The 14,565-nt window shown below is 38.8% G+C and overlaps 1 protein-coding gene across 1 annotated transcript; it reads left to right on the forward strand.

Moving 5' to 3' along the window:
* Positions 1-604: 604 nt before the first annotated feature.
* ARRDC4 (arrestin domain containing 4) lies at positions 605-12,969 on the forward strand. The gene is made up of 8 exons (XM_073304249.1): positions 605-1,008; positions 3,404-3,473; positions 3,922-4,069; positions 7,058-7,160; positions 7,832-8,088; positions 8,978-9,137; positions 10,011-10,165; positions 10,288-12,969. Exons 1-8 carry the CDS (start codon positions 684-686, stop codon positions 10,342-10,344), a joined length of 1,275 nt encoding a protein of 424 aa, XP_073160350.1. The 5' UTR covers positions 605-683; the 3' UTR covers positions 10,345-12,969.
* Positions 12,970-14,565: the final 1,596 nt, after the last annotated feature.

Here is a 14,565-nt window from a genome sequence, read left to right on the forward strand (position 1 = left end):
GCAGGTCTCCAAAAACTGGGCACCTGGCAACCCTAGGCACCCGGACACAGAAGTCCAAAACCAGACTGTCTGGATAAAACCCGGATGGGAGTCAACCCTAGCTGAACAGTGAGCCAGTGGTTTCCAAAACCACCCCCGAGGATGCCAAGGTCTCTCTATTGCATATGGGGCAGGCCCTGCTGCCCTCCAGACAGTCAGGAGCTTGACCTGCATGTTCCAGCCTCCCCGCCCCCCCTTGAGGCACCGTGGTGACCACACCGCACGAGCTGCAGGGAAGCCCTGGCAAAAGCCTTTCCCTGAGTGCCCCACCCCCTATCTTAGCTCCGCCCCCTCGCCTTCCCCCCCTCCCATCCTGTTTACCCACAGCCTGGGCACATGGTAGATGTGCCCTCTGATTGGCCGCGCTGCCGCCTGTCCTCCAATCAAAGCTTTGTTCACGCGACACTGCTGCCACCCTATTGGCCAAACATGAGTGATCACGCAGGGTGACGCATTCGAGGCGTGTGCTGGGAAAAGGCCCCTGACTGAACAGGGAGGCGGCAAATAGTGGACCAGAGAGACGGAAGGTGACCAATAAGACGCCGCGGTGGGTGGGACTTTCGCCAGCTAGGTGCCGGCCCAGGCGGACCGGTTTAAAGCGACCGGCGGCGGCGGCGGTTGGTTTCCCCGGCAGCCGTGGGGCGATGGCGGCGGAGGCGGCAGGGCCCGGCCTGGTCCCCGCGGCGGCGGGGAAGGTGAAGGAGCTGGCCCTGGTGCTCCAGGATGAGGCCCGGCGGGGCGGCTACTCGAGCGGCGACACGGTGTCGGGCCAGGTGCTGGTGGAGCTGGCGGGGCCGCTGCTTCTCCGGGCCCTGCGGCTCGAGGCCACGGGCCGGGCCTGGGCGGCCTGGAGCAAGGCGTCCGTCCGGGCCCGCGGGGCCGCGGGGCGGGGCGTCCCGGGGCCCCGGCGGGAGGCCGAAGTGCGGTATCTGGACGTCCGGCAGAGCCTCCTGCGGCAGCCCCCGGCAGGTGAGGGGCGGGCGGGCGGGCAGGGTCCGAAGGGGTGAGCCGGGAGGGGGCTCCGTAGGCGGGGTTGATGGTAATCTTTTCCTGCGCAAGGGGCTGGCCTTGTGGAGCCAAGCGTCCCCTCTGGTGACTTGTCTGGTTTTCTGGTGATTTGTTTCTTGTGTCTTCCTGTTCGCCTTCCCTGCTAACCCTGTTTGGGGAGCCAGCCGTGCTCTGGGGAGATGTCCAGTGCCCGTGTCACGCCCGCGGTACTCTGACTTTTGCAATGGTAATGGGTTAGCTGCCGCTTCTCTTCCGCAGCTGGCCTTTATTTTCAGGTGTGTCATCAGTGGGAAACTTGGGAAGTGAGTTCCCAAAATAGGTGTGACGTTTCCTGGGTAGCTGTAGCTGGGGAAATGAGAGATGAGGCTCCTGAGCTGTCTTCCTGGCTCACTGTGGGATTTTAGCCAAACGTTTTGCATTTCTGATCCACTTCTCTTTCAAGCTGCTAAGAAGTATCTAGTAAAATTTGAGTAAATGCATTTGTTTGAGAAATACAGATGCTTTGATTAGATTTCTAAATTAACTTTTTAACAGTTCAGAGCAATACATGGTAGCAGTCCCCTTTTCCACTCCTTGAGTGTCTGTAACACTCTAGAAAATTGCCATGTGGCCTTCTCTGGGTCCATAGAAGTTGAAAAAATCCTATCTGTCGTTTGGAGGGATTTGAGGGTTAATAAACAGTAACTTACACCTGTTGAGAAACATTTTATGTGCTGTCAGCTTCTATTTGGAGAAGTCAAACTTGTCATTGACTTGTCCTCATTGATGCAATTGAAGGGGATTTGTTCAATTGTGACTGTTTGAAATGCTGCTTTTTATTAACTGTTCCAACACAAGCGGTTTTTGGGGTGTATTTGGAGCAATACACCCAAAATATACTAAAGAACATAAGAATGGCCATGCTGGGTCAGACCAAAGATCCATCTAGCCCAGGATCCTGTCTTCTGACAGTGGCCAATGCCAGGTGCCCCAGAGGGAATGAACAGAACAGGTAATCATCAGGTGATCCATCGCCTGTCCCCTATTCCCAGCTGCTGACAAACAGAGGCTAGGGACACCATCTCTGCCCGTCCTGGCTAATAGCCATTGATCTTATCCTATTTGAACTTATCTAGTTCTAAAGTGTGCCCGGTTAGCCTGAACTTTCCCTTTTTCCCCATCCCTTTCTTGTGTTCCACCTGAATCTATCCTGTTTAGCATTATATTTGTTTGATTATGTAGCCATTCAATTACATTCTTAGTTCAAAATCCACATGATTTGAACTTAGGCATGTTAGAGTACCTTGTAAACAGTTTTTCAAATCCTCAGCAAGGAGACTCTCAGAGCAGCTGGCCTCCTTATACCGTCTTAAGGAAATTCAATTATGTACTATAGTGTTTCTTCAAGAATACAGGACCAAACTTGAAGCTTGAAAAGCTTATTTTCCTTGTTTATAGTTTGAAAAATCATTAAAACAAAGCTAAATTTGTTGCACTGCCTTTATTTGGAAATGAGACCATGCTGGATGCTTGAAAGTTGAAATATAAGGAATTTCAAACTTGTTTGGTAGGCTCTTTAATGACACAAGAACAAAGTTCTTGTATATTTAATGATATTGTATGGTATGGTTTTTGAGTGAATGGGATATTGTACACTTATTTGAGGTGATAATTGATGAGTAGTTTAAAAATAATGTTTTTTTCCAAAGCTACATTGGTTTGATTTAAAAGAATGGTTGAGTTTGGAATGAAAGGTGAGTATTGAAACAAAATAGAAATCTTTCCATGAACTGGAGGAGGGGAAAATCCAATAGAAACACTTGTTCACATGATACTGCCATGTTTGTGACTCAGCCATTGCAGCATTGTGCTAGTGCATGAGAATCAAAGTAAAACTAGCATGTCTGTTTTCGTTGTCTAAGCAAAGTGAAAACTAAATATAAGGAGAAAATTAGAATTTTTAAATATTTTGTCTTAATAGAACATCTTTTGTAACATACTGTAAGATTTTTTTATATTAGTAACCTGAGTATGTATTGAATATTGAACTTTTGTGATTAACCATCTTTTACTGATAAAGTTTGGATTGCTAATTATAAAAGTGGATTAACCCCTTCCTCCCAAAAACAAGAACCTTATATAAATTACTTAAGGGGAAATGTTATTAGAATGTTGCTAGAGTTAAGTGTTGAAACTTCAGTTCTACACATTTCCCTAGTTTCATTAGTTCACCAGTGAACTTGGTGAATATATGGGGTCTGAGCTGAAGCCCATTGAAGTCACCGTGAGTCCCTTTTGCATCCAAATAAAACTCCATAAATTATATAAACTATTTTTAATATTTTGTTTAAAAAATTATAACCTCATTCGTCTACAGGTGAAGATGGCTTATTCCTGTTAGAAGCTGGAAAACATGAATTCCCATTCAGCTTTCAACTTCCACATGAGTAAGTAAAATAATATAACGCAGAATGATGATTTTGAAAGTTTTTGCTCTTGAAGAATAACTAAAGTAACTGGAGCAACTTAATCTCTTGTTTTGATTTCTTTATATCAGATTAATCAACTTTTATATGGTTATCTTGACCAGCCATCACATAGGCTTGCCTTATGTATTATCATTTCCCCAAAGGCTTAAATAGAAATCTTCCCATAACATTGGGGGGGGGGGGGGAGAATCCAATAGAAATATAACACTACCATATTTGACTCCATCATTGCAGCATTGTGCTAATGTATGAGAATCAAAGTAAAACTGGTGTGGTTGTTTTTGTTGTCTAAGCGGATTTAAAAGTAAATATAAGGAGTAAGGTGGGGGGGGGGGTGAGAGAGAGATATTTAGTGTTTAAGTTATAAGCTTCTATGTGGAAATGTTTTTATGACTGTTTGTTTCAGACCTTTGGTGACCTCTTTTAGTGGAAAGTATGGCAGTATTCAGTACTGTGTGAAAGCAGTTCTGGAAAGGCCTGTAGTACCTGATCAAAGTGTAAAGAGAGAACTTCAGGTTATCAGCCATGTTGATGTCAACTCACCAGCTTTATTGGTAAGAGCAATTTTTTTAAACCTGTGTTCAAGAAGTATTCATACCCAGCTGTAACCAGTTCAGTGGTACCATGGCCTGTCATTTGCTGATTTCTGAAAGCATATAAGCTCCCTTCTAAGCTCTCTATAAATAGCTGATCTTGGGTTGTGTGAATTGCAAACAGAGTGGCTTTTTTAATACCATTGATTACATCCCTGCCAGCAGGGCTGCTTTTGCCAAAAAGTTATGCAGGCTTGAAATGCATCAATAAGGCTTCATAATAATAATGCACAAGCCTAAAGTAGTTACTTTTACCAGAGCAGCTACATTCACAGGGCTGCAGTGTCCTAAACTCCAATAATAGTAGGTTGAGGAACAGTAATTACAGAAGAGTATTAATCATGCTGAGACTGTCATTTAAGCTCTGGCCATTATGCTATGTATCCTTCCATTTTGCATGTCATTTTCTAACATTAAGTGCATGAATGCAGCTGCTTCAGAGATCTTTTCCGTTATTTCTTATAACGGATTTGGCCACATTAAAGCACTGAACTTCTAATAATCACTAGAAATACTGTAGAGTAAGAAACATCAGCCTATAAGTAACAACAGAATAGGCAAGATGAAAGCTAATGAGCTAGATTCTTTTATCTAAACCCATATTATCAAAATCATATAAAATTATACCTTGCACTTTCATGATAGCAGCTAGGACCTAATGGCTATTCATTTGAATATGAATGAATGAATATCTGCTTCATAGAAATACCTAAGATAATGTTTAACGTTCCATCATAATACTGATGAGGCTAAGATGTGGGGTTTTTTATGTTAGATTATTTACTTTTCTCCTAATATAGTATATCCTTCTTGTTTCATTTTTCTTTCTTTAAAATTTAGAACTTTTATGTAAATCTTTTGGCAGTGACATCTGTAAGGAGCAGATCTAGTCCTTGCATTATACACAACTCTATTAATCAAAAATAGGCAATATTGTCTAATTAATGTGGATAATATTGAATATTTATTTGAAAGGCACTTGCATTGTTACTATAAACTTTAAAAAAGGATTTTCAAACTTAATCATTTAAGGACACCATATGAAGAGTTGTTCAGCAGGAATCTAAAGTTACATCATTTAAATTCATTCTGCAAAGAACCTTCTTCTAACATTGGGATTGTGCCCCTTTTAGTGTGTGTGTATGTGTGAGAAAAAGTAAAGAAGGCTGGATATGTTTTTACCCAAATCGTTGTGTTTTGCTGGAAGACTTACTTGATGTCTCAGACTGCGTTTACTGTGGGCTCTCTCCTGTTTCTTTTACAAAGTCTGGTTTTATTCAAAATGTAATTATCCATTCATGTTAAATAAGTAGTTACAAACAATCTAAAACTAAAATTTCAAACAATCCAACTAAAAATCACATCTCAGTTGATTGACGTTTCATTTGTGACTTGTGATGTTGAAGTCGCAACCTGAATTTCTAATTTTAAAAAAAGCAGATTTTTTTAATTTAAAAAAAAAACATTTTCGCTCATATCCATACATCGTAAAGAAAAGCACAGTTCATCTTCTAAGCAATAGCCTAAAATAGAGAATCCGATTTGAGCATCAGGTATCTTTTCAATGAAATTTATAGTGACTGTCCAAAATGTATCTGTTTATGTGTTGATAATGGTGGTATGAGGTTAAGGACGTGATGGTATTTGATGATACTATGCAACTTTGATTACAGAGAACAGGAATTTGGATATTTAGGACCAGATTCCACAGCTCATTGCACACAGGTGAAAGTCAATGAGACTCCGCTTGTGCTCAACAAGTTACAAGATTGGGGCCTTTCAGTGGCTCCCACACTTCATTGATTCACATACCACCATCTTAAAAATGTAGTGTTAAGTGAATGGATGGAACATCAAGCTTGCGTACCACAGTTTGGGAACCCCTAATATATAATTGTTTTTTGCATTCTATTCATAGCTGCAACTGTTCTGTAGTACATGGGGGACAGGCTGCCATAGTGCACCAAAACTGGGAGAGCAATACTTTGAATGCCATGGAGCAGTGCATCAAGGTGTCTCAAAGACTGTGTCGGGGTTGTGGCTCCGGTTTCATGGACTGCAGTAATACTGGCTGCTGCAAATCTTTTTAGGACTATATTAGTGACAGTGAGCTAGATAGGTAGATGCCTTGGATCCTGACTTTGAGTTATGGTAAGCTGGGATTCAATGTCAATCACCCATTTAGTTTAGTTGCATTTAGTAAGCTTACTGTAGCAATCTTTTGGAGCTTTGCACAGGTAATGTGAATTTCAGCTAACGTGACAGTCCTGCTGTGGGAGAGCTGTTGCTTTCATCGCTTAGGTCTGAATTTTAATGTTTGTTTGTAGTTTAACTCAGCCCTTGCAAAATTACTATGAAAATAGACCAGCTCAGGCACAAAACGTGCTCACCCACACTTCACTATGATTGATTGATAGGTAAAATATAATTTACTTTTTCTTTATCTGCCAAATAGTTGCTGGTTCCAGGCTAATGGGTGAAATAAAAGCTAAACTAATTACTTTCATTTTCTTGCATAAAAATTAAATATTAACGTAAACAACCAAATACAATGATTGCCCTTCGGGGAAGATATTTTTCTCTTGGCCCTTTTAAAGGCAGTGACTGTAAAACTTGGCTGTAACTTCCATGCATTAAACTTTTTCCATACAGATGAAATTCAAATTCATTGAAAATGTACGTAGGTCACTTTAATAACTTTTACATTTAATAGTTTTTATGTTGGATTCAGTTTGGATGAGTTTTTTTAACTTGGAAATGACCACATTCTGGTTGAAGACCATGGGAAAACTCCTACAGTCTTCAATAGCACTACCAGGATTTCATCCCAAAATGGTTCTGAGCTAGATTTCAAAACTCTGTATCCATTAACTTTAATTTCACAGTGAAAATAGCTGGCAAACTTTTGCCATTTGAAATTAAAAACTTTTATTATTGTGTTTTTTGTAGATACCTGTTTTGAGAAGCCAGGAGAAGATGGTTGGCTGTTGGTTTTTCACCTCTGGTCCAGTCTCTCTGAGTGCCAAAATTGAGAGGAAGGGATATTGTAATGGTAAGAATTTTCTTCAACTCTGAAGTAAGCTTGTGAATATTACCGTAATCCTAATAATCAAGCTTTTAGGTCATGTCTTCAAACACAGAAGCAGTGCAAAACCAACGCTTGTTTGTAACAACAGTTAAATGAATACTTCTCATTTAGCAGTTAGTGAAATCAGACCTGTGTAAACTTGGTTAAAAGATTACATCTGTTGGTAATGCAAATTGAAAGCTAGTGTTCTTATTCCAAAGGTGGTCTACATTTGAGATACCAGGAGTGTAAAGGACAACAGAATAAATCTGTTAGGCAGGCAGACTGTTCTATTAGGATGGTATGTTTAGTTTTTTTCTGTAGAACTATATATTTACTAATATGTCCCAATGTATCTAAGTGCTTATCACAGGCCTTCTCGAAGTGCAAGTATTTTGCTGATATTCTTAGAGAAACACTATAATACATCTAGCAAACCAAACTTTTACAACATGTCTAGTTTATAAACATTGATAAATTTAAAAAAAAAAGGTGTTAACTCTGGACACCAGTTTACAAAGGTAGAGTACATTAACGGGATGAACAAAACTAATATCCTACATTCATATGACTTGCAGACTTCGTAAAGTGTGTTGTCCTCAAATAATAGATGCTAGAAAACTGCACATTTATTTACAAGACTTTTCTATTTTTAGAGGAAGCCATACCGATCTATGCAGAAATTGAGAATTGTTCCTCTCGTTTGATTGTTCCAAAAGCTGCCATTTTCCAGACACAGACTTATCTAGCCAGTGGGAAGACAAAGACTTTCCGTCAGATGCTTGCCAATGTACGAGGAAACCCTATTGCTTCTGGGAGTACAGATACCTGGAATGGGAAAACTCTGAAAATCCCACCTGTAACCCCTTCCATTCTTAACTGTTGTATCATCAGAGTAGAGTATTCTTTAGCTGTAAGTACAGGTTTGTTACCAATAAACTTAGTGCTTCAAAATAATCAAGTTCAAATTATATGCTTAATAGTTATGCAGTTGTGTGAATGTTTCATGTTACATCTTAAGACTTTAAAGTAAAATAAACGTTCGTATAGAGGTGGAAAACAGACTACAGATGTATCAGACTACAGACATATCAGTGACTTCACATAGACAACAGCAAGAATGGGGCACAATCTCTTTCCAACAAAGAAGACAATGTCAGATTAGGTAAAGAAGATAATTTATAGTGACTGGTTGCTGTCAGTATTGGAGACCAGAGAGGAAGAAGTTTCAATTAACAAGATGGAAGGTGAGCAGGGTATGGAAGAGTTTTCTCTTTGCAGACAGCTCTCCAGTATATTATGGAGAAGGAAATAGCAAGAATGGGGCATGGCCTGCAGGCATGAGGGGCAAAGAAAGGAATTGAAGTTATTACCGGGTTATTGAAACTGAATGACAGGAATTATTGTGATGGAGGAAGTGCAGAGAATTTAGGGGGAATAATTAGTTGGGCTTTACACGTGTAAAGTTTATCAGGGAAAAATGTGGGTCTGAAATGTGTGATTAGATGGATGGAGACAAGTCAGAAGTGGAAAGGTAAACCTGAAAGTTATTTGCATCAAGATTCTGTCAAAACTTGTTACAGAACAAGAGGAAAAGGTCATCTAGAGACAACCTTAAAACTATTATCTTTTCTATGCTTTATCAAGTACTAGCTATACTTTTCTTATCTGGAATCACTAAATTTGTTGTTTTTTTAATAACTTACATAAAGGAAGTCTGCTTCTATAAACTTCAGTTCCATTGTATCTTCATGACTCCTCTCATTCTTTTGTATGTGGGTGGGGTGGGATTTGTCACACAGGTGTATATCCATATTCCTGGTGCTAACAAGTTGATGATTGAATTGCCACTGGTGATTGGCACAATTCCATGTACTGGGTTTTCAAGCAGAAACTCCAGCGCCGGCCAGTTCAGCGTGGACATGAGTTGGTTGGCACTGACCATGCCAGAACACCCTGAAGGTATGTATTTTGAACTTTTCTCATCTGGATTCATGATATCTATAATAGAAGCAGGGACTGTTATGCCAGTTTAAAGCTTCAATTCTTGTAATTTGCCTTTTGAATCATTTCAGTTTATTAATACCATAAAATTGGCATACCCTATAAATTTACTGACCGGTTTCAGAGCAGACGCCATGTTAGTATCTGCAAAAAGAACATGAGTATTTGTAGCACCTTAGAGACTAACAAATTTATTAGAGCATAAGCTTTCATGGACTACAGTCCACTATATCGGATGCATAGAATGGAAGATATAGATAGATAAGCTGGAAGTTACCATACCAACTGAGAGAGGCTAATTAGTTAAGATGAGCTATTATCAGCAGGAGAAAAAAAAGCTTTCGTAGTGATAATCAAGATGACCCATTTAGACAGTTGACAATGTACTTGTGGCACCTTAGAGACTAACAAATTTATCAATTGTCTAAATGGGCCATCTTGATTATCACTACAAAAGTTTTTTTTTCTCCTGCTGATAATAGCTCATCTTAACTAATTAGCCTCTGTTTGTATGGTAACTTCAAACGTGTGTGTGTGTACGAACACACATGCACACATCCGATGAAGTGGGCTGTGGTCCACGAAAGCTTATGCTCTAATAAATTTTAGTCTCTAAGGTGCCACAAGTACTTCCGTTCTTTTTATGAATTTACTGTTCACCAGATGTAGTGTCATTAAAATAAAATACCTAATATTTGTAGAATTTTTCATTGTTCTATTGGGATGTAAATTTCTTAATGTTATCAGGAATTGTGATACATACACAATCTAGAAACAAGTGAATCATTCAATGAACTTATTATTTGACAGTGGCATCTCTCTTTTTTTAAGCACCACCAAATTATGCTGATATAGTATCACAAGAAGAGTTCTCTAGACATGTTCCTGCTTACTCACAACCAGTTGACTATGAAGAACAATTATGTGGTCACATGTTTGCCTATATACAGGAGTTCCGGTTTCAGCCTCCACCTCTCTATTCAGAGGTAAATAAAACAACATGCTGCTATTAGATTTGTAAATAAGTTTCATGTCAAACTACATAAAAGGTTTAAATATTACATGAATGTATAGGAAGTAAACATTTTGATTTTTTTTCTGTCTACAGATTGATCCACATCCTACTCATATAGAAGAGATCCAGTCTGTTTCATTCATGCTCTAAACAATATTCGAAATAGCTGTATTGTGATTAAATGGAAACCCTTATGCTTCAGCTGTTAGTAAAGCTAAAAGGAAACTGCTTTCTCGTTAAGAGCTTAAGTTCAGAAACAAAATGCAAAGGCAATTGGAGTTGGAAATCTGAGCATGTTTGGCGTGAAAAGAATCCCTTTTGGATTAGTCTGCATGGGAGATGTGGGTGTCAAATGTATGTGGCTAAGTGGGAGCAGCCAAGATTCGAGGTGTGGGAAGTGTTTGAGAATATTCATAAAGAAGAGATACTACATAAAGTACAAGCAAGAGTTTTAAGTATGTATCAAAGAGGAATGAAAATGTACTTACACTTAAGAACTGCTTGGAAGAATCTGAATTAAAGTACATTTGTATCTCAAGAATATGAGAGGTAGGATAGAATTTCCAAAAGATTCTCCTGTGTTGCAGGGACTTCATTTTGCGCTGTCTGTAATCAAGAAAAGGAACACTAACTAAAAACTAGAGTTCCAGCTCTAACTCCAGCTACAAACAAACTTTTCATGGGAACATATCCTTCTAACATCAGTCAAGTGGTACTATTTCATCATTCATGCTGAATTTAAAGTTGTCATGGATGGCAAAATATAGCTATTACTGCAATATTATGAAGGCAAGTCTTTACTGTGTGAAAGATAAACTACTTCGATAACAGCTTATGCACTATGTGGGGGTTTGTGGGGGGGGGGGGGATTTAAGAGATCTCAAGGGAATTATTCTTGCCTCTTGTGCTCCTATAATAATTTGTGTGTGTATCTTAAGCTTGTGGATAGCATGATAATGGGATGCAAGGCAAGGAACAGAGAATGACTTCTTGCCAGTAGCAGATATATTTATCAAAGTGAATTTATTCAAAAGCCTTTTAAGCCTACCTCTGTTTTGGATATCTATTAAGGGTCAGACTGAATCCAAAAACATCTAAGACTCGCACTAATCTGCAAGGTTCTAAAAGGGACCCTAAATAATTTCTGCGGTTAACAAATGAAAAAGAGGCAGGGGATTTGGGGAGGAGTATAAATTTAGTTTAGATCTGAAGACAAAGCAGAAAGCAAATGTATTTGGACACAATCAACCAGCAAAGGAACATTCTTCTGTAAAGGCGCACATTTTTTCCACTGGTTTCTGTGATTTTGTTCAAAGACCTAGTCTGTCATCGGAGGCTGTACTCTTCATTGTTATCCATACTCTAGTATTTTACTTGTCTAATTTTGCTTTGGTGCAATATTTTACTGTTTTCTTCCTCAGGTAACTTAGAACAGTGAGATTTTTCTTGCTGCTAAGGATGAAGGTGCTGCCTGCCCTTACTGCCTTCGTCTAGAGTAGAATGTTTGCTTCCTACTAAGCATGAATTTGTAGATAATCTAACAGATGACCACACTGTCAGCAGTTCACTTGAAAAAAAGCAGCAGAAAAATGGCATTCTCAATGTGCAAATGTCCAGTTTACAGTAGTGTTAGATATATGGTTTTTTGAACTGCTAAAACCACTTTGTATCTCTGACAAAAGGGTTGTGGGTTAGAGATGCTAGTGCTTCATATGGTAGAACACTGTATTTTTTTGGTGATTAAAAGTAAGTGTCATAGCAACTTCTATCAAACTACAGTTTTAAGTGTTTAAATGGTTTTATTTAAAAAAAAATCTTTAAGTGAAACAGGGATTTTTCTGCAGGCATATTTATTTTCACTTTGTCTCCATCCTTTAGTATCACTTTTTTTCTTTAATTTCTAGCTCTTCAGTTAACTATTGACTCACCATTCTGTATAATAGATGTGGTACTGATGCAGATACATATATTTTAAAACTGCAGTTTTTTTCATTTGCAAGTTTAACTATTGTCTTCTCTAGCAAATGCAGCTTTAACCAAAATTTGACTCCATCTTTTAGAAGACACTTGGAGTTGTCTTAAAGTCTCAAGTTCAATATAGCTGTCTTGCCTTTTGATGGCATGCTCCATTTAGTCAATGCAGTATTTTAATTTACAGCACCTTAACAGGGAACGAACACGCGCTCGCTCGCGCTCTCTATCCCCCCAACGAAAATATCATTTCCGTCCTAACTAAACTGATAGCCAGGCTATTGTTTAACTTTCATGTTAGTAATACAGAATATTAGCCTAAAAAATACGAGGTGATTATAATGACTATAAAACCTAATGGTTGATATGTTATCTGGGTAGTATGTTGGTACAAACCTGATCATGCAAGCAAGAGTATGTGTCAATGAAAGGTAAAGAAGCATCTCTAGTTTAATTAAAAAAAAAAAAAAAAAATCAAAATCCTTGGATTGCTTTTTGTTTGCAGGAAAACTGTGGCCTTACATTGTCGCAAAAAGATGATTTTTTTAAGCACACAAGGATCTTTTAAGGAAACGATGAAAGTTTGAAGGTCCAGTTCTGCTGTCTAATACCAGGTTTAGAGGGTAGAATCCGGTCCTTTGTACGATAACAAATTTAGCATGCACGTGGTTAGTTTTTAATAACTGTGAAACAGGTTTAAAAAAAAAAACCTTGCTATTCAAAACTTTAACATACAAGGATATGATTGTATTTTGTATTTATGAGCCCTGTGGGTTCTTTTGGTTAATAAAAATGTAAAACTTATGTTGTCCTGATTATTTATAGAAATTGATTACAACTATAGTATGAAGTGAGCTTGTAGCTCATGAAAGCTTATGCTCACATAAATTTGTTAGACTCTAAGGTGCCACACGTCCGCCTTTTCTTTTTGCAGCCACAGACAAATGTGGCTGCTACTCTGAAAACTAGAGTTTAGTATTTTAGAACTAAGTAACATAAACCTGGTTGTGAAGTCTCTCTTTTAGAACAGATATATCTACTCCAACATACTCAATGTTTAAGAATAGATCTTTAATCTTAAATATGCAATGGTGTATTACTGGAGAATTCTTGTCACTATTTCCCATCTCCCAAAACTACCCATATATTGTCTCTAAGAATTGGAACAGCTATATTAGTACAGCCAATTAATGCAACAACTCAATCCTGTATCTCTTACCCATAATGACTTAAGTAGAAGGATACGTTTTGAATTTTGTTGGTCTTTTCCCAGCATATTTTGAAATACCTCTGAAGTGGTACTAGCTTTTCTGTCTGCTGTGGTGGTTTTTACCACACATTGCCTTTATGCAAAGCCTCTTGTACTAAGCAGCTCGTTAGAACTAAATAAATGCAGCAGAGCTGCACTGAATTATGTGGCAAAGCTTAACTGACTCTCAAAAGATAGAAGTGTGGCTCCTGAGATTGTGGTGTACGGAACAGGAATCATCAGAAGGGGGTGAAGAATTGTGTAGAGGCGCAACTGTCATGTTATCTTCCTAAGCCACAAAAGTTATGTTTCGGTGAAGCTTAGCAGTTGTTCCAACTAGGAAAGTGTCTGCTATGCCAATATCCTAAAAATAAGGTTCTAGACAGCTTAAACCCCTTCTTCCCAAGTCTTGTCATACCCTTCACCTGCTGTGAAGCTCCTAAAAATGCAAGCAAACAAGCTAAATAGCTGGAAAACAGCAGTTATTTTTGTTTGGTTGTGCTGCAAATCTTGTTAAGAAAATAAATGTAGCACCTGTGCAGCCTCATCATTGTATAGTGTTTAGAGGAACTGGTGCCATGGAACTTCTGATAGTGAAAAGTCGCAGTAAGTGGGCAAGATTAAATTGGTTGCAGATACTTGTATTCTGGTTTCACTGTCCTATATATTACATATAGTAATGAGAGAATGTTCTTTTTAGTAGCACTCAGTGGACAAAGAATAAGTGATGCTTTATTGCTTTTCAGCCTTTATACAGCTCTCGGAGGCCATCATCCTAAAACACCCAACTGCATTGAGTAGAGTTGTGCTCCCTCTGGGCAAAAATGCCTCCAATTTTTTGTCGAGCCCTTGACAGGGCGGGAATGAAGATGGGTTTAAAAACAAATTTGACATCTCTAATTTTAATGTGCCCTTTAAACAAACTCAATAACATTATTGATTTTTAATAATAAAGTGTCTTCTAATCTCTTTGTTTTTTAAAAAAAGTATAGATTGCACAGAAGAGCTGCTATCTGCAGTTCAGCATGGCAATACAGAAATCCAGATCTAATTTAGGGTAGGAAATATGTACTATGCCTTCACTATACCCCTCAAATTTTGCAGACACAAGCATGACTTCAGTAGTGTTGTAGCTGTTTATACTAGGGGTG

Source organism: Lepidochelys kempii, chromosome 10 (genome assembly GCF_965140265.1).
Source record: "Lepidochelys kempii isolate rLepKem1 chromosome 10, rLepKem1.hap2, whole genome shotgun sequence".
Lineage (NCBI taxonomy): Eukaryota > Metazoa > Chordata > Testudines > Cheloniidae > Lepidochelys > Lepidochelys kempii.